We start from the raw sequence: 27,717 nt of genomic DNA, 5'->3' as shown, positions 1-27,717 counted from the left end.
GGGACCATATCTGAGTGCTGGGGGGCGTCGATGGGTAGTGACTTGATAGTGCAGATAGGTAAGGTAGGAGATCCTTAACTTCTTTCAATCAAGATGGTCGGTGCATCTAGATAGGTCGGGTGGGCTCAACCTCCCCTGCAGTTAGCCAGGTCTCACTTATGGAGAACACCTATTTGATCAATGATGTGTCTAGAGAAGAGATTCATGAGGTAATCTGGGCTATGGCAGAGGATAAAAGCATTTGGTCTAGATAGTTTTTCCCTTCTTCTTCAGATGGTATTGGTGTATTATCTGTAATGAGGTGGTGGATGTGATCTAACAATTTTTTGCTACCAGATCGATGACAGGTAATTGGAAGAGGACCTTCATTGTGCTAATTTTGAAGAGGCATGATGCTTTGAATCTAGTCATTACAGGCCCATCAACTTATGCATCACCCTGTCCAAGATTTGTGCCAAAATTTTGATGGGCAGCTTGAAGCCAATCCTTCCCTATTTGATCAGTCCTGAGTAGGGGGCATTCGTTGGCAACCATAATATCTCTAATAATGTTCTGATTGCATGGGAATTCACACATAATTTGTAGAGAGTCCCAACTCGAGGTTGTCTTAGGGCCATCAAGCTTGATATGAAGAGGATCTATGACACGATGGTTGGGAGTTCCTCTACCAGATCTTGGAGAGCTTTGATTCCACAGTTATTGGATCAGTTAGATCAAAAGGTGTGTGCATGCTCTATCATTCTCCATCGTAATTAATGGCACATTGATGGACTTCTTTCACTCCTTTATTGGCGTCTGCCATATTGCCCTCTATCCTCCTACCTATTCATTATTTGTGCCGATGCCTTGTCTTGTGTTTTGCGATTGACAACCATCAGCCGAGTTGTAGATGCTTACAGGCCAGCTCTTGGGGCCCAGCCGATCTCGCACCCTCTTTGTATATGATTGTATATTAGTAGGCCAAGCATCAATTCTGAATGCGGCAACATTTGGAAGAATTATGGGAAGTATTACATTGTATCTGGTCGAAAGGTGAATTTGATGAAGTTAGCTATCTATTTTAGTCTGAGACCAAACTTTAGCATAGACAAGCGATTAGGGAGATCCTCGACATCACGGAGCATACAAGAGTCATGCACTACCTCAGGGTTTTTATCACAAGATGGCACCTTCAAAGGTCTGATTGTGCTAGGCTGGAGATTCGATTCATGGACGGCTTGAGGATTGGCAATTTAGAGTGCTGTCGATAATGGCCAGAGTTATCTTGATCAAGTCAATCCTTAATACTATTCTATGTATCTTCTATCTCATACCATTGCTCCGAGATTTTCTGTGATGCTTGAGCAGTAGTTTAGGAATTTTCTCTAAGGCTCTCGCCAAAGGGGGGTGGGGGGTAGGAGTACACCCTATAGCTTGGGATGTAGTGTGCCCATCGATCTGTGAGGGTTGGGGCTAGGTGTTTAGTCTCTGCAGCTCTGGCATGAGGCTTCGATTGTTTGACATACTGTGAGAATTTTGTTACAACTTAACAGCCCTAGAGTGTAATGATGCGTGCCAGGCATGAAAGTTAGAGCAATGAGGATGAAATTCACGTTAGACGAAGCAGCTCTTGCATGTGGAAGGAGATAAGATATGTCATACTCTTAATGTTCTAGCCCAGATGATGTGGCTTTAGGGGATGGCAGTCGATAGACTTATGGCTGTCTGAGCTCCCTCTAAGTCGGTGGCTGACTTTCATCAGCACTGAGATTGGTGACAGGTGCAGATGTGTGACCTCTTCCAGCCACAGGGGAGGGGCTGGAATTCGTAGTTGGTTACTAGGCTCTTTAGAGATTGGTTGGCAGAGAGGGTGCTATCTCAGGCGATCCCCATCTTGGAGGGCCCAGATGTCAGGGTTTGGTGGTCGTTGTGCACTTCTAGGACTATATCTAGAGAGCTCTATAAGATCTACAGGGATGAGCCAATGAGGATGATGGATGGTGATTGGATCTGAAGGCCCCGAATTCATCCAAGATAAATCTATTTCTCTGGGAGGTAGCTTGGAGCTCGCTACCTACCAGAGCTATACTGAGAGCTAGACAGATGGATATTCTGACTTTCTATTCTTGTGCGGATTAGAGGATGAGACTTTAGAGCATATACTCTTTTTGTGCTTAGGGATGGCAAAATATGATCCGACCTATCAACTTGACTCATGTTCGATCTACCACAAAAACTTTAGATTTAGGCTAAATAGGTTTGGATCGTAAAAAGGTCGATCCGATTAACTTATTTATTATTGGGTTGAATTCAGATTTTATGTCTAACTTGCTTAACCTATTTAACCAATGTAAGTTTGGATTGGTTATAAACTGAGCCATTTAAATGGATTGGGTAATAGGCTAGTGGGCTCCTCCTATGCGGCCTACGTGTGCAGCCCGAGCTTTTTTTCCAAATTCACCTGGTACACCCCCTCCCCCCCCCCCACCTCCATAGGTGTAATTGGACAGTGTCAAATCCAACGATCGATAACATGCCATGCTACCCCTTGTATTTCATGGTTTTCATCAATACTCGAGCGACTGAGCCCCAAGTCCCCATCTTGCTCGGGTTTTTTTCTCTTCCCTCAACCCTCCCTTTCCTTCTTCTTCGCACTGCCGCGTTCTGGAGATGATGCTGAGGCCATGACCACATAGGCTTGCCGAAGGTAAAGGAGCCGAAGGTGATCAGAGATCCCGATGGGGCGGAGGGTCGAAGGCGGCCGAGGGCATGGTTGGGCGGAGCTAGAGCCTGGAGGCTGTGAGAGCGCAGGTTGGGCCCGTCGGTGAAGAAGTGGCCAGAGCACGGTCAAGTCTTCTAGAGCAAAACTGGAGGCAGTCGAGTGGAGGGGCAGTCGGGTCGAGAGTGTGGCGATGTCGGCGAGGGCAAAGGGCGAGGGCTGAGGGGTGGTCAGGTGGAGGAGTGGTCGAGCTGAGAGCACGATGATGCCAGTGAGGGTAGAGGGCGAGGGTTAAGGAGTGGTCAAGTGGAGGGACGATCAGGCCAAGAGCGCAGCGAGCTGCAAAGATCGGAGATTGAAAGGTGAGAGCAGGTTTTCATTTTTTTTTTAAACGGGCCACAAATGGATCGATTTTTTTTTAACTGAGTTATAAACGGATTGTAAACATGTTGGATCAGATAACCTGTTTATTAAGAAGATCGGATTCGGATTTTAAAACCTGATGTATTTAAATAAACAAATCGGATTTGGATTCAGAGTTTTTTGACTCGACCCATATTTGATCCGACCTATTTATACCTGACTCGACCCGATTGCCACCCCTATCTGATGCTAGAACACGTTGGATGTGGCGACTAGTTAACCCACCCCCCCCCCCCCAAACCCCCCCAAAAAAAATTGATTGTTTCTATGTGTCCAGCCCTTTTTGGAGCCTTGAGTGGAGCATGGAGTCTAAGGCCACTAAACTTGATGGCATTAGGATAGTTTATACTGCTTATTATATCTAGCTTGTCCAAATGCTAGTCTTTGAGATGACCTGGCAGCTAGCAAGGTTGGTATTTGAGAGGGCTATGACCCAAGCCACGGAAATTGTAGATGCTTCACCGTCCGATTTGACCTTGAGGACTCGAGACATCTGAGATTCTCTTCTTACTCCTAGAGCATGGAGGAGGGTCGTCTCCTTGGAGCCCCCACCCCTAACTTTCTTGAAGGTCAATTTCCATGGCAGTGTGGCTGATAGGAGTAGTGGCACAGGTTTTGTGATCCGAAGCTCTAACTCTCGGTTTATGGTGGCTGGGAGTGCCTAACTAGTGGAAACTACTGTGCCCGCTACGGAGCTGAAAGTGGCCTAGGAAGGTATCATCTATACGAGGATGATTCTTAGAGCTAACCAGTTGGTTGTGGAGGGGGACTCGTTGACAGTAATAGCTTGATTGCATGGAGTTCAAGATCGTACGGCTACTTATCATCCCCTAGTGCGCGACATCCAAAGTTTGGTATGGGGGTGTCTTTCCTATGGGATTCGACACCCCTATGGTGAGGTGAATAGTGCGACAAACTAGATGGTCTTGTTTGTTGCTCAATATTCTTGTAAAATTTGGAATGATATCTTCCTTTTGCTGATGTCCTTCCGAGACATCTTTTTTGATTTTTTAGATTGTATTTATACTAGATTGTATGAAGCGACCGCCTTATCAAAAAAAAAAAAATCTTTCACAGAACAATCCCTCTTTTTCTATTTATTGGTTTTATAATGAAAAATATAGGATTTGTTGCCTCTCCAATTAGGTAGGATTTTGTCGGCCTAAGTTTTTATTTGTAGAGGAGAACTGGTCCAAATTCAAAGTTGTTGATGCTTAAAACCAATCGATCGTGGAATCAAAATTTTGATTCATTCAGATCAAGCTTCTTTAAGAATAGATGCTTGCGGTTTGCTTCGATGTCTTTGATGGCATTCTCATCTAATTCCCTGTTGAAGTATATGAGTACCAGCAATGCAGAACATGGCACATTATAAGTTCTGTATGAAAACCATACTCCACCAGCCTTGGCCTTGGCTTTGACGTTGGTCATGACGAGTATGGCATTTTTCTTTCTTTCTTTCTTTCTTTCTGTTTTGATGAAGTTGTTGACGACCCAATGGTGCGTGGGGCCGAAGAGCTTGATGTGACACAGATGGAGGAGCGATGGCAAGAATGGACAAATAAAACCCAATAATCATTTGGTTTAGTGCAGCCTAAACTCTAGCAGTGGCTATAGTAGCCAGAGTATCCTCTTATTTCCTATAGCAGGTAATGTGGCATGGGATATCATCCATGAATGGGCATGTAATTTAGGAGATGTATATAGCTTTTGGCATTAAAGTTTATCCATGACAAAATATCAGAAATTTCCAACAAAAAAAATGTCTATCGTTTTCTGTTTGCTTTTGGATGTTGTCCTTTGCTGTGTTGCTTTTGTTTGGTTAAGCATTGCATATAGTTGACTATATATGATAGTAGGTGTGATCAACATTACTGTGTAAAATAAACCATGGAATTCTCCATGTGCATGGCATGTGCACATGACTGATATCATTAGTCAATCTTATTTATATCATAATATATATAACTCCTAAAAAAGTTTTTCTTGCATGCGAGGTTGACCTTAGAAGCTTTGGTGTAATTATTATTTTTTAGTTATTTTTAATATTATGTATTTGTTTATCATGGTTTACCTAGCTAGGGTGCGAGAGATCTATATATGAACTCATTAGTTAGGCAACTAGGGAAATGCAAGTTTGAAATATGACTTTAAATGATTTTTTTTAAAAAAAAAAAAAAGAAGAAAAGATGAGATAATGGATGAGAAGGATGGATGCAACGGATCCTATCAATGGATCAAGACTATTTTCTTTGCTCACACCTGCATGTGTGAGCAAGTGAGACACCTACTTTATCATGAGGATGAGAACCACACTCCAATCATTGGATGAGCTTCCACCATCAAAAAAATATTTAAGCAATCTAGGTATCCACTCTATCTGCCAGATCTAAGCTACTTCTTGGAAGACAAGATATAGGCATGTACTTTCCTGCATGAATTGTTGAAGATATGCATGTATTTATACATTTATTGCAAGTTTTCTATGATAAAACATATCTGATGTATTGAATTCATAGAAATGTTGTTTGGTTAAGACAGAGTGTGCACTAAAATGAACCCCTTCTTGTGCTCTCTCTTAATGTAACTATAAAGCTTCGGGCTTAAGTAGTAGAGCATAACAACTTCACATGATAGGCTTTTGACATTTCATTATTCCCTTTCACTGACCATAAACCATTCATAAGTCCCAATGGTTCATTGTATAGAGTTGATTAATACTCCGCACAAGGCATATGCTCCTCATTGTGCAAACATATTTCATCATTGTCATATGCTCCGCACAAGGCATGCAACCATAAATCCCTAATAAATACAGTTTTTATAAAAATGAATTTTAGAATAGATATATTTCCCTCTTTTGGACCTTGCACCAAAGCTAAGGACACAAGAAAAGGGGAATAAGAGGAAGAAGAGAACTTTGAAAGTCAAAAAAAAACAAAAAAGAAATGAAAGTGTATATCTTCCATCACCAAGTCTCTCCACTTTAAACTTGAAGGGATTAAAAAAAGATTAAAATATCTTTTCTTTTTAACTCATTTAACTATTAAAAGGATAGGTTGTAACTCTATTTTTCTTCTCCCTTAGCCAAACAAAGATTTTGACTTCTCATGCTTCTTTTTTCTTGGTTTATCTTTAAATCTCTTAATTCGAATGGAGTGGCAAGAGAAGAAGCAATAAATATTGAGCAGATCTGAGACTTGCGTTCGTTAGAAAGTGAGAAAAAATAAGAGAGAGAAACTCCAATGATTGGTTAGCCCTCTTTTGCTTCTTCTTCATCATTTTAAGGTTAAGATTTGGCCAACCATCTCTGATCAGTGGGCTTCGCACATCCATGGACTGCGATCCATCCAGATCAATCCTATCTATATATTCGACTGCGAGAAAAGGCTCTTCTACCGACAAAGGAGAGCTGCTGAACGCTCATCGGAGCTTAGACAACTGAGATGGAGGTGGTGATTTAGCTTTGGTGAAGGTTAAGAGTGCTCAAAAGGGGAAAGAAAAGGTTGACATTGGTTCTCACATGACTGCATATGCTCAGAGAAAGATCTGACAAGTGAAGGTGGTGCCTCTTCAGGGGAGTTCTTCTGCTATGTTCGGAGAAGGTGCTTCTCTTTCGGGAGCATCTTCTTCACCTTCAAGGACTGCTCCTACACCGATGCGCAAGAGGACCGAGAATGCATCGTCGCTGATGAATCTTTCGGTAGATCCAAACCGAAAATGGTTTCAAGTGGTTCAGGAACAAAAAAAAATTCAATAGGAGATGACAAGAACCACGAAGGCTCAAATCGAACAACTGGAGCAGAGGTTCTCTAAGGTCATCTTGTTCTCAGAAGATGAAATCAAATCGGCTTCGCAACGGCTTAATACGGCTTTGATAGGTAAGTTTTTCGATAGGAGATTTTCTATTGAATATGTGGAAAAAGAAATGCGGATACGTTAGAATCTACAAAGAGAATTTCATGTGTTTGTGATGTCCAAGGGACTGCTATTGTTCTAGTGCACTTCGAATGAGGCAAAAGGTCAGATTCTAACTAAAGGCCCTTGGTCCCTAGCTGGACAACTGCTTGCCCTGAAGCCATGGAGACTAAAATTCAGATCAAGGAGGGATATGGTAAATCAGCTCCGAGTGTGGCTCCATCTCTCGGATCTACCTCTGGAGCAGTGAGAAGAAAGCAAAATTCTAAAAATTGCTTCCCAAACCAGTACTCCCATGTTTCTGAATGAATGGATACTAAATTCCTCTAGATTGGGTTACGCAAGGGTATGTGTTTTGTTAGATGCCTCTCAACTTGTTTGCCCAGGAGCTCGAATCAAAATACATGATGAGGTGATTTGACAACAATTCTCTTATGAAGAGCTACTAGACATATGTTACAATTATACACATATTGGGGTAACTTTAGATACCCGTGACTATTCATTTATGGATAAAAATGAAGATGGCATATATGGACCTTGGATCAAAAAAGTGTGGGTGCCAGTTACTCCAATGCTTCAACTTAACTTCAAAAAAGACACTCCAAATTCTGCTCCTGTTGGTGAAAGACCTGCCCCTGAATGGCTTCAACCAAAGAAGCCAGTGAGGCGTGGCCATATGTTAGAGGAAGTAACTGCATCAATGAAAGTTCAAACCTTGTCTAAGTTTTCTCCATTATTGCTGGAAAGTAATGGAGAAGAGCAAACGGCAGCGAATATAGAAAGTATGGACATGATGATTTTTAGTGCTTCTCCAAACAAGATAGAAAGTTCAATGGAAAAATGCAAGAGATCTCCAAAAAAACAGCACACTCGATCATCATCTTCATCTCCGCCGCAAGCATAAATGTTAGTGAATAATTCAAATGAAGGTGATGAGATAGCTAAGGGGGCCTCTAGTTCGATGGTACTTAAAAATGAATCAACCATCATCAAAGTATAGAAACCAATCTCTGATGCTACTTCTAAAATGTCTAAGGATCAAAAGATAGTGGAGGAAGTTCCAGTGGAAGTGCATAAAATGGAGAATAGGCTGACAGCACCTTGTGAACAGCTGACTGTGTCTTACCATGAGGGAGTATGTCGCGACCTTCAATCAGCCCTTCATGGTAATATTGTCTCTAGTTCTCTTGTCAATGTTCCTGTGGTTATAGGAGAAATAGCAAACCCTGAGGCTCAATGTGTGGCTAACATTTGTGTAAAAGATCAGTAATGCAAACCTCCAGAATAAAGATGGTAGTATGGAATTGTAGGGGTGCAGCTAAGTCCCCTTTTACAAATTATGTTAAAACTCTATTAAGACAATATAATATAAATATGATGTGTTTTTTGGAAACTCATTTAGAAGAGTCTGTTGTCAACCGGATTCGTAGGTTTTTTGATCAGGCATGGAACATTTTCATGGTTCCTGCAGTTGGGTTATCAGGAGGAATTGTCATTATTTGGAAGAAGGTTTTAGGACTTATAGATTTTTACCATCTTGATAGGCAAGTTGCTTTTGGAGTTATCTCTCTAAATCATGGCCCGACATGGATTTTAGGAGTAGTTTATGCCAGCACTAATGTCTTTTAAAGATGGATCATTTGGTCTCAGGTTCAGAATGTGCTAATGCTTCCAGTTCCTTTGCTTTTAGTGGGAGATTTTAACTGTATTATTAATGCTTTTGATAAAAAAGAAGAAAAAACTTTTCTTGTTAATTAGGATACTAGAGAGTTTCTACTTTTCTTCGATCTACTAGCTTTATTGATCTTGATTTTTCGGGCCCATCTTATACCTGGTGTAATAATCATCAAGGTGCTACTAGAATTTGAGAGCGGATTGATCGAGTCTTTGCCTCAACTCTTGATTAAACTTATATCCGAAATCCTCTATTACTCATCTGGCTTGATTTGCTTTAGACTATTGTCCCCTTCTTCCTCATATTACTGAGAAAATCAATAGAGGATCTCGCATTTTTCACTTTGAAAAATTCTGGTTGACTTACCCAAAAGTGGCTTTGAGGTGATCCACCGTGCTTGGATTGGCTTGGACAATCATTCTCCTACGAAAATAATTTTCTTGCTTTTAAATAAGGTTCGTCATGCTTTAAATTCTTGAAAATATTCTATCAGCAATCTGAACACCCATGCTGGGCAATTATACAACAGTATCTATGATTTGCAACTTAAGAAATCTCAAATTGGATGCCTACCTTCTAATCTTCATCATATCCTGTTATCCAACCTTCGAGACTATAACCAGATTTTACATCGCATTGAGCTCATGTGGCGCCAAAAGTCCCAGATCACCTGGCTTAAGGAGGGTGATTGTAATTCAAATTTTTTTTCATTGTTTCACCATTCTCCGTAGAAGAAAAAATTATGTGCATGTTTTATATTCCCCTCAAGGAGAAATTATTAACAATCCCTCGATCATTCAAGAGATGTTGCTTGATCACTTTCGTGATCGATGAAAGGTGAATGATGAGATCCCTCAGATGGACCTTCCTATTGCTACACCGACCCTATCTTCGATTCAAAGCTCTTCCTTAATCCAGTCGGTCACTGAAGAAGAAATTGAATCTACCATAATGAGCATTGATCCGGATAAGGCCCTAGGTCCAAATGATTTTTCTGCTTGTTTTTTTCATAAATTTTGGACTACTATCAAAGCTGATATTATGAATGATGTTTATTTTTTCTTCGCTTCTGTCTCTTGGACAAAAACTTATATCACTCTAATTTCAAAAAAAAGATAATCCTCAGGTTCTAAATGGTTATCGCCCTATCAGCCTTTGTAACATGGTGTACAAGATTATTATAAAAATGCTAGTTGACAAGCTAAAACTTATTTTATCTGACATTATTTCAAAGGAGCAGGAAGCCTTTGTTTCTAATCAAAAAGATTACGAAAAATCTTCTACTAGGATAGGAAATTATACATTCTCTCACTATGGCTGCTCATTCTAAGAAGCTTATGATGATCAAATTAAATATAAAAAAAGCCTATGATATGATCCACTGGCCGTTTCTCTCAAAATCTTAAACCAGATGGGTTTTCCTGAGCAGTTTGTTTCTTGGATTCAGAGCTGTATTTACAATCCCCAATTCATCTTACTTTTTAAAGGAGTTGAGACCACTCCTTGCACGGCTACTAGAGGTCTTAGACAAAGATATCCGCTATTACTGTACCTTTTTATTATTTGTTCTTAAATTTTCTTAAACTTTCTTCACATGGCGATACAAATGCATCTTCTTTATGGGTACAAAGTTCGGAGAGGTCCTAAAATATCCCATATTTTTATGCGGACAATTGTTTATTGATGGTCTGTGCCTCTCTAAGAGATGCAATTTCACTATTAGCTGTATTAACTGCTTATACCACTAATTTTGGCCAATCTATTAATAGTACTAAATCTGATATTATGTTTTCATCAGATACAAATCATGTGGTCAGACATCAGATAAGGAAACTACTCCATATTACAAAAAAAGAATGAACTGACAATATTTAGGAGTTCCATTGTTGAGTAAGACATCCACTGCTGATTATCAATTTCTTCTTACAAAAATCTCAAATGGAATGGCCGCATGGAAATGGCGGGTGCTATCTCTCACGGGAAGGATCTGTTTGATACAATAAGTTTTGTATGCTATTCCTCTTTATGCTCTTTCCTCAACACATGTTCCTTTATCAATTCTTTGACGAATTGAGAAGAAGATTAGAGCCTTTTTTTGGAAACATTCTATGGATGGACAAGCTTTTCATTCTATTGCTTGGAAGAAAGTCTGCACGCTTAAAGCTAAAGGAGGTTTTGGATTCCAACAATTAACTCACCGTAAGTTGCTGTGTTTATATAAACTTGCTACTCAGGTGACCTTGCAACCTTCTTCCTTGTGGGCTCAAATTGTTAGTGCAAAATATCATTTTTATGGAACTTGGTTTGATTATTTATGTCATAGTGGTTCTTTCATTATTTGGAGGAAAATCTCGGAGGTTGGATCTCACATTAAATTTCAGTTCCAATGGTTGGTTGGATCAGGTGATTTAATTAATGTTTATAAATAACCTTGGATTACAAATATTCTCATCATATTCTGGCCAACTTACATAAACATAGACAACTTAAATCTCCACTTACAAATGTCGCATTTTAATAAGGCTGATAGATGTTGGGATTTATACTATCTCTCTTTAATTTTTTCAACTGATCTAGTCAATCTAATTAGTACTATTTCTGGCCCAGGGTGCATGGCCAGATAAATTTGTCTGGGCTTCATCTAAACACTTGCAGGTATCTCTACAAGATATTAAAGGTCTGACCATTCCTAACTATTGTCATCCAATGCAGGTGGACTCTGGGTGGATTTAGGCATTAAAGGTGCCCCAAAAGTTAAAATATTTCTCTGAAAGCTCGTGTGGGATAGACTTCAGTGCAGAGTTTTGCTGGCATACTATAATATTATTGCTACAAACACCCAGTTTTACGATCTATGCCTGGATCAAATTAAGAATTGTGCTTATGTGATCATACATTGTGACTTTGCACGAATTTTTGGCAGCAGATAAGTTGCATCTATGGGCTGAATCTCTATTTTAATTTTTTGTTGGTATAGAGCGAACAGCTTTCCAATATCAGGGTAGGGAATGAACAGAAATCACTCATAGCGTATGCAGCTTGGTTGCTGTGGTGGGTCCGAAATGAGCGGATCTTTAATAATTCTTATATATCTACATCATAGCTTTCACATGAGCTCTGGACTTTTTTTAAAATAAATATAAGTTTACTCGCAAATAGCTTGGAGGCCCCATGTCCGTACTGGAGTAGCCAATTATAGAAGGAGTCGTCCTTCTATCATGCTCAACTGGTATCTTGGCTAACCCCTCCCAAAGGAGTCATAAAAATAAATTTTGATGCATCGGTTAATGCAGACAATACGGAGGTCGGATTTGTCATTCGAAATCATGAGATAGTTGTACTATGTGTTGGAGGTAAGCTTATCTCCCCTTGCTCAATTTTCATGGCGGAGCTTAAGGCGGCATAGTATGGGGTTAAGATTGCAATATCGAAATTACATGCATCTAAAATTTGGTTGGAGGGGGATTCGGCTACAGTGATATCTTGGTTAAATAGTCACATTTATGAAAAGATTTATCATATCCCTCAGATAAAGGATTTATATCAGTGAAAAAGCTTGAGGTTATTTCATAAAATCTCGCATACTTTTAGAGAAACCAATCAAGTTATAGATTTTTTGGCTAATAAACGTTGCATGAGGATTTTCTTGGGCCCTCTGAGTCCGTTGAACATTTTAGGTACAGATGTCTAATTCAAGCTGATGCGTATGGTATTCAGTATACCAGAGAAGTTTAGAGGATTGAAACTGCATACCTATCGCTATATTTTGTAGAGATGGATTCTCGGTCATAGTTCTTTTCATAGCACCCCACTGCAGAATATACTACTGCATTTCTATCAATCAGACTGGCATTTATTTCTCCTCCTTATAGGTATTTTAATTATTAATTTTGGTAATTCTAAACTCATTCTAATGCAACATGTAATGATGTTGATGTAGGATCAAATGAGATACAAAACGTGGCAGAAGAACAGAAAAAAGACTTGACACTGCATATTACAAGAAAGGCATATTTACACAAGGAGAGGTTTCAACAAACATATTATTTTCAGTAATCAAATTATAACTTTCTCTATAACTTTGTATCTGTAGGTTTGTAGTGCTATTACGGGAGTTGATCTAACCCCAGATTTTGATGAAAGAGAGATGATCGGCTATATGCTTAATTTTCCTGTCATGCGTATCAATGGAATTGTTATGCCATGTCACATGACTGGTCCACCTTTTCTTGTCATCCCACTCATTACTCTCAAAACAGGCAAGGTATGGATGATAGGTACTTGTATAAGGAAAAAATAGGGTGGAGACAAAGAAAAATAGGAATGGGTATGTGAGGGAGATTGCATATCAAGGTGGTGAAGGGACAAAAACAAAAGCAGGAAAGAAAGAAGGAAAAAACAGCGAGAGTGGGATGATCATAAAATATAAAAAGCAGGTGGAGAGAGTGTTTAAAATTGAAGAGTATGAGCGGAAAGGTAGGCAGTATCTATGTACAGAAAGTAAAAGAAAGACTTCTTTTGCTCGACCACCGTATCTGCTAGATGCTGCGATTATCACTTGGCTTATTTCTTAAACACTGACTTGTGTGGACTTTTGAGAAATCATGGTGGCCTGTTAACACTTCTTTCATATTTCAACTCTGGTTGTTGTTCTCTCCTTGAGGAGGATGTCTACAAAATGGTGGTCATGCTTTAGTGCTATGCCGTTAAATTTCATGGTTTCCATATAACGATTGTGCCTCAACAGAGTCTTGATTCTATGGTGTGTGATCTATTGGTAAATGCTTTCTATTATTTCTGTGAAACTGCATCTCAATTATGATCTTGCACCAAAGTCATAAAGCTATCTTCATATGATTGTCTGCAAATGATATTTTTACAGATGCACTTTGCTGCACAGTATGAGAGTATAAAAAAATTTTGTTGTATGTGGAGGAAAATATAAGAAAAAAAAAAAGGAAAAAAATTTAAAAAAAAAATTGCTACTAATCCTGTTTGTTCATAGTTGCAGGTTCCGGGACTCACACTCTTCTGTGCTTTCTCCAGTTAAAATATCATCTATCTTGTTACTTCCACAACATGATCACGAACTGATCTATACTTGGCCGTATTTTATTCTCTCAGCAACAATACTATGCTATTCATTTCTTCATCCACAGGTTGTTGGCCCTTAGGAATCGATTGCCGTACTTATGTGTGCCTTCTTTTGGATACTTATCAGCAGTTGGCTTCTAGTATTATCGGTGCCAGTTCAAGTACTGGTGTTATGATGCAAAGCGGTTCTAGTGATCTTTCTTAGCACATCAAGAGTTATCATTTTAAAGTTAATGTGCTCAATCAATTTGTCAGTATCTCTGGATTGGTTGTTTTTTCTTCTGCCATTATCAATGACGGGTTCCATTTATTTCTCCAATAGCCTGCTGACAACTTTTAAGATCATATGGTTTTTCACTCAGTGGGCTTGTTTGCTTGATTTTAATATACTACATCATGCTTTGCAATGGTTGCTCTACTGCAATACAAAGCTTCAAGTAAGAAGGCACAGTCGTGCTGTGGATATTTTTCTTCTACTCTTACATTACATCATCATCATCATCATCATCATTCACTGTTTTACCTTCTTCCGGGTCTCAACTTCAATATTCGGATGTCTCAATCTGCTTGCTATAATGTCGGTCCAAAAATTAAGTATCTCCTGCTCTACACAGCAACAGATTCTTAAGTCTCTTGGAGATGAGATTGCTTCATTTCAGTTGTATTTTCCGTTTTGGGTGGAGATTTCTTCTGTTCGTATATGTACACAGCTTCTCTTCCTTATTATAGTGACATACTTGTTGTTCGGTATAGCTTTTAGCCAAAACTATTTCTCAACACCTCCTTTTCACATTCTATCTTATAATACATCATTGCTTTCTTCAGTCTGCTCGTTGTTCATGTTTTGCAGGCCTCTTTTATATTTGTATTGCCACAGTTCTTGCTTTAAATGAAAGGCTTATCCTTTTACCCAAAAAAATATATATATATTGAGCAGATCCCCATCACAAATCACAACCATATATATTCTTCTCATGCCACATGGTAACAAGTAAGAGGCTAAATGTTGGTGTTTTGGAGGGTATTAGAAAACTTAAAATTCCCTCCACCAACCAATTTCTAAACTTGAATTTGTTTAGTACCATATGGGATTGGAGAAAACTTGAAAAGGGATTTATAATAAAAACTCTTTTCTTAAATTTTATCAAAAATTTAGAAATTTTGGGCCACACCTCTTATGCATGTGTGTGGCTTTGTCGTTTTTTTTTTCCTTTAATGAACATGACTGTTTTCCTTATTTCTTTACAAATTAATACGATAAATATTGCTTAATGTTAATCATCCGATTAATATTTTTGCTCATTAATTTTTATCCATTACTCTATTAAATATTTCTATTTAATGTTAGATTAGCCCAAACAGCTAATTCTTAGGCCTATAAATTAGGTCTTCGATAAAGATCAGAAAAAATAACAAAAATCTTGCTTTATATTCTCCTAAGCTATCGTATTCTATTTTAAATCTCTTCTATCAAGTTCTTTCTTAATCTATTTTTTTGTTTTTCATCACTTTTAACTATTGAGTTGAACTCTATCATCCTCTCTACGGTCGGACCTGTAGGAGAGGTCTTTGATTATATTTTAGGATGGAGTTCTTGAAGTTGATCCTACACAATGGTCGAAAATCATATTAGGATAGTGCATAGCACGCCTCTGAACAAGTTGTTTTCGAAGATTTTAGTTGAATTTAATATTAACTTGATAATAAATTTCAATTGTTAGTTTGATTGGATCGTAATCGGTTGTCGTGAGAAATAAATTTATATTATGTATTTCCAATACTAAAAATAATAAAACTTGATCAGTCATCATTCCCGTCATCATAAACTAAAGAGATATCCTAGATTGGCAATAGAAGATAAAAAATAAGATTTTTTGTATGTATATCCTTCTAAATATTCAAATTTACATGAATATCCTTTCAAAATTGATATTGATATGTATACCCTCATAAAATACTTGGTTTTGTATGTATATTCTTCTTTTTTCTTATTTTTTTGTATATGTACCCACATCATTTAACATCGCTAAAAAATTAATGGTTTAAAATTTAATTGACTAAAATATCTTTATGGGTAGATGTGCAAAAAAAAATTATAAGGGTATATATATAAACAATAATTTTATGAGGATATTTATACAAATTTGAATACTTAGAAGGATAGACATGCAAAAAATTTAATTTAATTTTTATTTATTTTATCTTGATGGATTCAGATCCTCTTACTCTACAATGTAGTAATATTTACATAATATAATAATACGATGACGATATTATATAATATTTTATATATTAAAATATTATATTTTATTTTATTTTTATGCAAGATGGGATGATTATATCTATCTTATAACAGCATGATATATTTTATATATTCCATAAAGATATTTTTGATAAAAATTTTAAAATAAAATATAATAAAATTATAAATTCTTATTATTACATAATGTCCAAATCTATAAATATGTCCATTTGATGTAAATGTACAAGCTATTCATCTAATATTAGGTTTAGATACTTTTTTTAGAAGCATTTATTATACATTAGAGAAAATATGGATGGTTACGATCTGTTTATTTTTTAAATAAAATAATTTTGATCTATTATTTAATAAAAAGATTATTTTATCTATATAAATTAATAGATTAAGTAAATTTATTATTTTAGTTATATATATTAATTTTTTTTCTATTAGAATAAGGAAAGAATTAACAAACTAAAAAAGATGTATTTATGTTAAGGATTTTTTGTATGTATATCCTTCCATATATTTAAATTTGCATGAATACCTTCATAAAATTGCTATTTGCATATATATATATATATATATATATATATATATATATATATATATATATATATATATATATATATATATATATATTTGCACATCTATCCATAAGTATAGTTTAGTCATTTTAATTTTAAAACGTTAATTTTTAATGATATTAGATGATATGGGTATATATGTAAAAAAAATATTTTATGAGAATATATATATGGATATCAATTTTAAAAAAATATTTATATAAATTTAAATATTTAAAAAATATATAAAAAAATTTTAAAAAAAAAATTCTTACAAAAAATTGGCTGCAAATAGTTCTTGTGGTGTAAGTATATAGTCACTGCATATGAGTATCACCTAACATAAGACAAGGAGTTGTGTAAATTGCAGCAATAGTACAATTCTGACAGATGTCAGAAGACTTCATAGGTAAAATATTTCATGACCATCAACAAGAAATTATATTCTGTATCTTTTATTGGAAACAGAACCGCGAGGACAAAACAAAATTCCGTTATATAGAAAGCATGCATGAGAACTTAAAACTTGAGCAGTATCAATGCAAACTGAGCTACGGTATAATGATTGCACCCTTCTTCAAGTGGAGAATTTATATTTGAATTTGGAAAGGTGCTTATCTAACGGTCTTAATACAGATATTTGTTGCATCATTTCTTTAAAATATTTTATATCATTTTTGCTATTGTTCCATAGAAAAGATAATGATATACATCCATTATTCTCGATCTTTAGAAAGGAATGGAACAAGTTGCCAAAGTAGACTTTGGATAGAAATATTAGCTTCGGAGCATGCTGTTATCACACATCATCCGATGGCCACGAAGTGTTGGGATGCATCTTTCGATCGAAGGATTCGCCTTTCTTTACACGAATTTAGCGTTGGATCATCCATGGGAGCAGATGGATGATGGAATCTGAGAGCTTTGAGATCTGTGCTATCAGTGGTCTGATGGTGGATTTGCACGGAGGAAGGTGAATCATCCTTTCACGCAGAAGATGGAGCCCCGATCCGATCGTGTAAGGCATCTTCCCCAGTGTGGTCGACTGGCCCAAGAGAGTCATGTCTCTTGCTTTAGGCTAAGGCCTATCGCTTCAAAGTTTTCCCCGACTTAAAGCCATTTTGCCCTCGCAAAGTCTTTTGTGCATCATGGGTGGTGTAGAAAATCCGACGTTGTGTACACCATCTTATTCGATTGATCTTTATAGTCACCACTTTTCAATATACATTTAATGTCTGCAGGTTGGCTTTTTCGTTTAAAAATTTTATATGACTAAAATATCTCTGTCTTTTGAAAAAATTTTGACATTATATGACATCCTGCATCCATAATATATACGAATTCATAATTTTTTTTAAAGAATAGGAGCATTTTTATCATTCAAAATTTTTAAATGAAAAGGCCGATCTGCAGGCATTAAAACGCGTTGGAAAGTGGTTGGACAAAAATACCTCTCTCATATTATGATATTTAAGGTCATGTTATGGCATCCTGAACTATATTATTTCATAATTTTTTTAAAAAAATAAAAATATTTTTATTATATAAATTTTTTAAATAAAAAATTTAATTTATAATTAAAAAATAATGATTATATAGGTCAATCAAAAAAAATAATACACTCCACGTTGGGTTTGATTTTTTACGCCACGTGCCATGCACAAAGAATTTCTCTTCTGCCCTCACCTTGGGAGCCCATGGCTGGCTCAATTTGTGAGCCCACATGGCAGCTTTGCGCCGACATGGAACCTACTTTTTGTGGCATTTAATGGTTGAGGAGTGGCTTCGTTTCCGAAGAAAATGTCCGGTTAAGAGCTGGAAAGTGGTAAGAGATGTGTATTTTATCCTACAGACACCTCCTCATATGCTTTATTCTCAGGACCGGACAACGGTAGTGCCCGTTGCACCGAAGAAGGATTCACCTTCCTTCGCATGAATCCACCATTGGATCATATCAGAGTCATTTCGAGATCTGTGCAGTAGATGAATGAAAGTGTTTGGATTGCTTTGGGAGATGTGCATAATACAATCTAATGGTCGATAGTACGAAAGAAGATCAATCATTCTTTTATGCGGAAGATATAATCCAAATCCCTCAAGACTCCTCTCCATTTTAATTGTCGGCATGGTACGGAATACTTGGGAGGCAAGACTTGAAAAGGCAATGAAATGCTTGGAACAAAGTTGGGGGAAGGGATTACTTATATCTACCGCCATGTAGCATTAGTTCAAGAGCTGCCTACCTAGTCGTCCTCGATCGCGTTAACTCTAGAATGGAATCCAAAGATGCAGACCTAGCTAGTAGTAAGTGACAAAACTCTCCCAAAGATTAAAAGCTTTTTTATCCTAGAATAAAAAGGTAGAATCAGTATAGGTGGATTTTGTGGTGCGTGACAACAATACGATGATGCTAGATGATCTGTTCAAGGTTCTAAACAAGCTGAGCCAGCCTGAACTCTCCACTGTTAGAGCAACATGGAAGGGGAATGAATCAGTTAAGACTTAGCTCAAGCTGAGTACTTAAATAAGCATTTCTTGGGGACAGGCCTGTGGCTGGTCCCAGCCCGAGTTAAAATGATCAAGTCTGCTAAAAATTTACTTGTAAGATGGAGGCACCTTCCAGACCTTAAATGAATCCAAAAAGCCAGAAACAGTTCCCTTGTTCCACATCCCTGGAGTGTGGAAGAAGGATTCCAAAACCAAAGGCACTCAGGAGAGAACAAAAGCAACCAAAAGAAAGAAAACGCAAACATATATAAAAGAATAAAGAACAATCACCCCCCATCATCTCATTATCCATACCACGGAGCCACCTCATCTCATACAGCCTGTAACCACCTCATTAACTTTAACTTTTATACATCGCATCCAACTCTTTCTATATATAAAACCATTCCCACTCCAATTCTTTCACAACTCCCTCACCACCACCCTCGCCGCCACCATGCCCGGCCCTGAAACCGGCAGCAACCCGGCCCGGCTGTACCCGCGCTCCCGACCTCCCAATCTCCTGCGATGCATCGCCATCGCTGCCATCGTCTTCCTCATTCTCGTCGGCCTCGCCATCCTCATCTTCTGGCTCGTCGTCCGACCATCCAAGCTCGAGTACTCGGTAGACGAGGCCAGCGTCCATGGCTTCAACCTCACCGGCGCCAATGAGCTGAACGCAAGCTTCAACCTCACCCTACGTGCCGACAACCACAACCACCGGGTCGGGGTGTACTACGACACCTTCGACGTTGAGGTGTGGATCTCCGACCAGAGGGTGGCCTTCACCGAGGTGGCGCCGTTCTACCAGGGCCACCGGAACGTGACGACCATCGAGGTCGATCCTATGGCCAGGTCGGTGCCGCTGTTGACGTCGGTGGCGGATAATATTAAGCACGACCGGACGGCGGGGGTGGTGGAGATGGAGGTGAGGGTGAGAGCGAGAATTAGGTTCAAGGTGGGGCTGGCCAAGACGAGGCACTACGTGATGACGGTCGACTGCTCGCCGGTGGTGGTGCATTTCGCGCGGTCGACTCGGTTTGTGAGGACTTACTGTGATGTTGATATCTGAGTGCTTGCGGGGGTTTTGAGGGTCGTGCATGGCATGGAGTTTCAATTAATTGGTGGTGAGAGAAAGGGTTAATTATTGGGATTGATTGTTATTTGGGTAGAAAATTTCTTCTTTTTTTTATCTTTTTCTTTAATTTTGGATTGAACGATTAGTTTTTTTTATCGTGTTTGTTGCTTATATGTTTTATAACGTGTTTGTAATGATTGCATGTCTTTTTTTCTCTCAAATCTTTTGTACATCAATGATGTTGGCATGATTTACTAAGAGACCAAGGTGAAATTTTATTGATGGCTATAATGCGATCAATTAACCGTGTTAAGGTGTATGGTTCGTTAGAGGGAATTGTATGTTTAGTGGGCTTTGAATTATTGGCTCGAGAGACAAGGCATCTCGATAATTTCCATCTCCATTTCTTTAGCTTTGATGTGCTATTCATTTACCTACATCTTCATCTACTATTATTATATACTCATATATAAGTTTGGATTGTATTCTTTGTGCGAAATAATTATCTATTTTTTTTGTGATATCAACTATTGGATTGTGGTCTACATGTATAGATCTTAAAGCATACTAAACTCATTAATTTCTCTATCTACACTAATTTCAAAGCAACTATTGCATAATTCAATAGTAGATTTGTACAAAAAAAGCAGAATTTTTTTTTTTTTTTGGCACGAAAGATGTAACTCTTATCCCTCACACGTACAATGAGTAAATTCTAGTTTTGTATAGATTATCCCTGGATATGTAGTGACCATTTATTGCTATCCTCTTGTAAACTCAAACAACTTCGTGTGTACGCCTCCGATCACTGACAACATAACAATGGTCTTGTTCGGATACTATTTAAATGCAACCAAATGTAGGTTAGATTTGATGCCCAGAGATAGCTATAGTCCAGATCTGATGCCATTGTTAGCCTGGCATATGGCATGCAGGAAGACCAATTTCAAACAATTTAAATTCTAGGCAGATCAAGATTAGGAAGGCTATTACTTTGTGTGATTTAGAGGATTCAGACAAAGAATGTTCTTTATAGCTCCTTCCCTGATTTTGGAGCCCAATCCCAATAGAACCATGCCTCCTCTATATAAACAAGTCCAAAAGATCCAAGTAGGCATCCTCATTTTAGATCACAAGTACCTCTACTCTGCTTCGCTGCCATGACCTTCTTCAACTCTCTTGTTCCATTAGAGTCCTATTTGACTTAGGCATTGAAAGATCCCTCGCTCGATCAATCTTTGACTCTCTATTCTCTCTCTCTCTCTCTCCTTTTTTTTTTTTTTTTTTAATATAAGTCAGAAGAATTACCATCATATCTTCATCCATATCAAGTCGGGTTTTGACAGCAACAACAGCCCTTTTGGTTCAAGAAATGGAAAATTAGAGTTTTACCAAAATACTAACTTTGCCTCTGGCAGTTAATCAAAAAGCAAAAAAAAGCAAATGGTTTATTCTCATTCTAGGTATGCTCTGAGGTACACAAAGAGGCCGTGTGCTGGGGCCTCAGCGGCAGAATCTTAAAATACTTTTCCGTAGAAAAGAAAAGCTAAATATTCCCTGCTATCATTTGCTTGATGAGCTTTTCATTACGAATATGGTTCTGCATTTGAAAGAGGTGCTTTCCCTGCATTCCTCCTCGCGCCTACTCCATGGCTTGCTTCAGGTCTTTTCTCGTCCGACCTATCCCTATCGGAGGGTCTTAGAGCTTGCAAGGCCGGCCCAATCAACCCAAAATGCGCCTGAAAAAAGTTTGTACATTAATTTCATGGGTCAGGCTGATACCAATTATGGGCTTAGATTGAGCATAGGCTATTGATATCAAAGTCTGGCTTGGACAAATAAGAAACCCACTCTAAAGTTGGATTGAGTTCCGGATAAATGTTTCAGATTGTGCCTAACTAAATCCATTTTTGAAACCTGCCCATCAGGTCCCAAGCTGGCTATGGCCTGAGGAAAGCCAGGCTTGCCCGTGGCTAGCAAATTCCAACTGCAGATCCGAAGCCTATAAAAACCGTACTTTCAAATTAATGGACGTTTCACATTTCAAAAAAAAAAAAAAAATATTGGACATTTCTTACCATTATATAATCTTCTACCAACGCATGAGTTCCATAATTGGTAACCTGTACGTCCTGTTTACGGCTCTAATTATATTGCCTTGGTCTTCAGAATAATTTAAACCCAAGTCCTTTAGTCCCAGGTTAGCTGGGGTTTAAAGTCGGAGGCTCAGCGTCGGCTATAAACACCGCATCCAGGCTCCGGAAAATGATTAAATATTCTGCTTATGATGGTCGACACTATGAAAGTAACCTTTAATGATTAATGGAGGTAGTAAGGCTTGGTTATGAAAATTTAATGTCCAATAACTAATAAATTTATTTTAGAATATTAGGAGTGGCAATGCTTAGCTTTCACTTTGATTTACCTTATTGTCAATGATTTAGATTTTTTATTTATTTAATAAACAAATCGGGTTTGAGTTGACAAATTTTTGATTTATTTTATATCCAACCCAATCCATACGGTCCGGTGTGATCCGATTGTGCGCCACCTCTACTTATGATGGCAGACAAATCAAGATGGTAAGGCTCCGTCTTGATTCATGGTATATCACAAAACAAGCCAAATTAGGAGGTAGGCAGTCAAATTAATCCCTTGCGAGTCACATCTAGGTGTCAGGCGAATAAACCTTGATTGCATGTTACACAAAGATAGCTGTAGGTCAATGGTTTCTTTTTTATCCATGATTCCAAATGATCCTATTTTGAAGGAGACCCATCAATATATAATTACACAAGCCCCGATTCATCCCGTTCATTCACAAAAGCGCTTTCATTAACATGAACATATTTATCTCCTAGTAAAAAAAGCAACCAAAATGCTTTCAGTTGCACTTTGGTTTTATATAGGAGTTTCGCTATATATATTATATGAGGTAAGGATGATAGCATTTTATTCTTACGCATTAAGACTTTTTCTTCCTTATTCTGGAATTATACCATACTTATTCCATTAACAATTAAAAAATTTATACCATACTTTTCATTTCGGTTTCCAAACTTTAAAGAACAAACGAGAAATCTCAGATGGTATCCGATATTGCACCGGGTGATATTTTCGAGATGTATTGATTCATTTTAAACGAGACTCCAAGGGTCGAAGTCAAGTGATTCATCTCTACGTGTTCTTGCTACATTCTTGTTGCTAGGAGGGGGACCGAGGTAGTTGAGGAGGGATATGAGTTGAGCGTGGCAACTTTTAATCTTTTGTCTCTAGCCCGGGTGGCTGTTTCCATAAACACCTCGTGGATCTGTCGGCCTTGGGATTCTTTTTAACAACCATAAAGAGAAAAGAACATGGAGATCCTGTGGGTTTGAAGAAATGGCATAGTTTCTCTTGGGAGGAAACAGTGTAGGTTCTTTAATTTGTCCACTTTAGTTTTCCCCACCACGAAGTTGCTTTTTGCCTTTAGGTTCCACACAACCACCAATTCAGGAGATGAGTGCCTTGTTATATACTGTTTCTTGGCTCTCCTCTAGTAGTGATTGAGTAAGATATGTTAGTGATATCATTTGATATGCTACCATCATTCATGACAATTTATTAGTTTTAAATTCATCAGTTCTTGGTCAAAGTGACGCAAATTATCGAGAGGGCTTTCACATGCCATAACCTGATGGCAGGAGCTGAACCAGGATGAACCATTAAATCAATTTTGTTTCTTTCCTTGCAAGCTCTTCAAGGACTGTTATCGGTCGAGAAGTCCGGGGACATGGGAATAACAGACAATAGGCCCATTTAGAACCATTCAGAATCAACTTTGTTACTACTTCCAAAATTAATTGAAAAGTAGCTTTACCCATTAGAGCCTCCCCTTCCATCCCTTAGGGTTTATAAACCAGGTGCACCGCACTCATTTGGTTGTTAAATTTCATTCTAAGAAATCAACGGTGCGTTTGGTTCGTGATCGGAATCAAAATCAGAATGGATTAGAATGAAAATCAGAATAATCATATTCTTTGACATATCTAATTTATGATCGGAATTTGAATCAAAATGAGATTTAAATACTACAGGAGAGTAAAGATTAAATTGTAGAGAATTGGAGTAATTTCATTTTTCTCTGGAATCAGAATAGGAATAAGACTCCTCAAAATCAAATAATTAGATTGGGAGTCACTCATTCCTATTTCTATTTTGGAGTCTAACTCTCCACAACTAAATATGCCTATGTAACTTACTCCATTGGACATCTCCAAATAAAGGCTTTAAATACAATTTCCATTGCAAAACAGCTCAACTTCCAAAGATTCTTAAGGATGTAGGATTACAAAATTATATGCAATAAGGTGGTTCTATCAACAAGGGATAAAAATCTCTATTGCCAACCCCCTGATTTGTCATGAATCTTTTGAAACAAGTAAGAGTAGGTGAGAGGAGAATCAAATAGGGAGACAACTCAACAAGGTCAAACTAAGTATCACCTATTGAGGATTTTTTTTTCTTCCTATGAGATTCGGATGGGCCGACTCCAGAAATATTCTTGATTTGTGTTAATATAGCTTAGTCCAACATGATTTGGATGGTTGTATTGTCCCAATCTATGAATCCTCTGGGATTTTGGACCCAACTATCTAAATAGACCCTTAGATTTTAAGTTTTTTTGAAGTTCAAGTGGCTGTTTTGACTAAAATTCTAGAATTGATTAGGACGCAAGATGTACCAAAATTATCTTTAAGACTTTATATTATATCTTCTACCTTCATAAGCCCATTTTTTAGAGCAAAAATCATGTGGAGTAGGCACTAAAGAAAAATTTATGAAGTGGGCTTCATAGCTTGCCACATTTTTTTTAACACCAATATTAAAAAATAAATATAAAAGTCAAAATTTTTTCTATCAATGAAGTCATCAATGCCATGATTTAAAAAAAAAAAGAAGATATTTTTTCTCTTCTTAATTTTCATCATATATGTTTACTAATACATACTATGTCATCATATGATAAATACTAAATAAATTAATTATCAAGTTAATACACATCTTCAAATAAATTGATACACAGTTTTTAGAATATGGAGTTCACTAATATACAATATACGATCAGATGATACAAACTTAGCAAATTAGTCATCTAGTAATCTAATACATATCTTCAAGCAAATTAATACATAATTTTTAAAATATTATATTTATCAGTATAAACTGCATGGTCTGGTGATACATACTAATCAATTTTCTGACATATATTGCAAGCTTTCTTAATATATATCCAGTAATACTTTAATACATATCTCTAAATAAAAAATATATTCTAAAAACTATGTATCCATTTATCTAGAGCTATATATTGGATCATTACTAGGTATATATCAAAAAAGCTTGTAGTATATACTAGAAAGTCGATGAGTATATATTACTGTACCAAATAGTATATACTGGTGAATATAATATTCTAAAAATCATATATCAATTTGTTTGAAGGTGTATATTAGATTATTAAATGACTAATTTACTGATATATATTATCTAATCATATACTATGTATCGATAAACTTCATATTTTGAAAATTATGTATTGATTTGTTTAGATATATGTATTGGATCACTACTAGATATGTATTAAAGAGCTTGCAGTATATATTAGAAAATCGATTTGTGTAATTGTGTATATCACTATATCATATAATATGTACTGATGAATATAATATTTTGAAAACTATATATCAATTTATTTGAAGGTATGTATTAGGTTGTTAGATAATTAATTTATTAAGTATGTATTATCCGACCATATATTATACATTAGTGAACTTCATATTCCAAAAATCATGTATTGATTTATTTGAAAGTACGTATTGACTTGTTTAATGATTAATTTGTTTGGTGTGTATCACTTAACCATATAGTATGTATTGATAAAATGTATATTATCAAAACAAAACAAGAGAATATCATACTTTTTATTTTTAATTACGAGATAGACGACTCCATTAATAAGAGTTTTTGACTTTTAGGTTCCTTCTTTAATATTAATATTAGGAGAAACAGGCAAATGATGAAGCTCATCTCATAATTTTTTCTCTAATACCTATCTCATATGATTTTTGTTCCATTTTTATCGTTTGAAAAGCTGAAATACTTCATATGTTGCCACCATTACCCACATCACAAGTCCCAAGAGCGCGTCTATCCAACTGCAAAATGAATATGGGTCTACTTTCTAGAGAGAACCATGTTTGGTTTTGCATTTCTAACGAGGACCCTATGTTCTAAAACTTAGTTATGAGTTTTAGTATGCAAATTAAAAATTATCAACTGCAACAAGATATCTCTTGCCTTTACTTTTATCTTTTCTTTTCAAGAATACAATATGCCGATTTTTTATTATATTTTATTTTTTTTGTAATAATCCTTGAACGCTGCCTTCTATGCATTTCTTGATGAGAGCTATGCTGGTAAAAACTTTTTATGCTGTTGTTTTCTCCTCTTTTTGGATGTATCATATGCCTTCCCTCTATCAGTACATGATATATTCATCATGGAATTCTATTCTTACCTAATTTAAGTGATGATTTACCTTTTCTAATTATAAATTGCTATCATTGCCCAACTCCAAGTCAAACTCCTTGCTCATGCTAGCCAATAGTCTCAATGATGCCTTATCCTTCAGCAATCATTAACTAACTGTTGCACCCCTTGTAATACCATACTTTTTTCTTTAACTCTATCTAAAGATATTATGATGCTATGATAGGAGTCATGAATTGTTGGAATAGCATGGATCTATGATGCCTTGTTATATAACAAAATAGAAAGAATGTTAAGATCCTATAAATAATTATAAATATAATACGGTTGTAGCGTTCATTAATTACAACAACTAAGGTAAAAATTCGTCTCCCCATATATAGTGGAGTACGTATTCTGTGAAGTGAAAATCCTGGAGCCCCTCTCTATCCTTGTGGACAAATAGCCCACATGATGGGAGCATAAAGTGCAAAAATGTTTAGAGTGCACTATGCTTGCTTCCTTTGAATTGGTATCATGAAACGTACCAGCTAATGAAGCAAACTGGTTTTGCCAGTCACCTGAGTGACTTTTTGACTTATTTTTCTGAGTTACGGAAAAGAAGTGGGAACTTAAACTATTTTGGACTTGACACGTACATAATCCCCTGTTTTGAGGTACAAATACAAATTTCTTACAATTGTACGACGTGGCTCCTATTGAGACAATTAGTGCATGAGTACGAAGCAGGAGAATAAGCATTCAACCATTTTTTTTAAAAAAAAAATTGGGTTTGGAAACTCTTGTTCATGTGTTGGGGACCGTGGTAACATGTCCAAACATGGAGAGGGAATTTTGGGACGAAAATTCTTGCCCTCTTCTGAATCTATGTACAATCTATGTACCGCATCTTGTCTTTTTTAGGCTTCTGCGAAGGTTTGACAGGCTACCAAAATGTGTTTATAATCCCAATGAGAACCATGACCATTGATCTTGCTGATGTGTTTAAGCCAGCCTCTCCAA

The 27,717-nt window shown here is 37.0% G+C and overlaps 1 protein-coding gene across 1 annotated transcript; it reads left to right on the top strand.

Annotated features, from left to right (window-relative positions):
* Positions 1–19,520: 19,520 nt before the first annotated feature.
* On the top strand, positions 19,521–20,516 carry LOC105042915 (NDR1/HIN1-like protein 1). Its single transcript, XM_073255157.1, has one exon. The coding sequence runs from the start codon at positions 19,564–19,566 to the stop codon at positions 20,176–20,178; it is 615 nt and encodes a 204-aa protein (XP_073111258.1). The 5' UTR covers positions 19,521–19,563; the 3' UTR covers positions 20,179–20,516.
* Positions 20,517–27,717: the final 7,201 nt, after the last annotated feature.

This window comes from Elaeis guineensis, chromosome 4 (assembly GCF_000442705.2).
Source record: "Elaeis guineensis isolate ETL-2024a chromosome 4, EG11, whole genome shotgun sequence".
NCBI classification, from domain to species: Eukaryota; Viridiplantae; Streptophyta; class Magnoliopsida; order Arecales; family Arecaceae; genus Elaeis; species Elaeis guineensis.
Note: the sequence above shows the minus strand (reverse complement) of the source record. Positions and strands in the feature narration are given on the sequence as shown.

What these genes read in the sequence shown, in the direction of transcription:
- LOC105042915 (XM_073255157.1), top strand. Translation starts at nt 19,564, where the DNA reads ATGCCCGGCCCTGAAACCGGCAGCAACCCGGCCCGGCTGTACCCGCGC.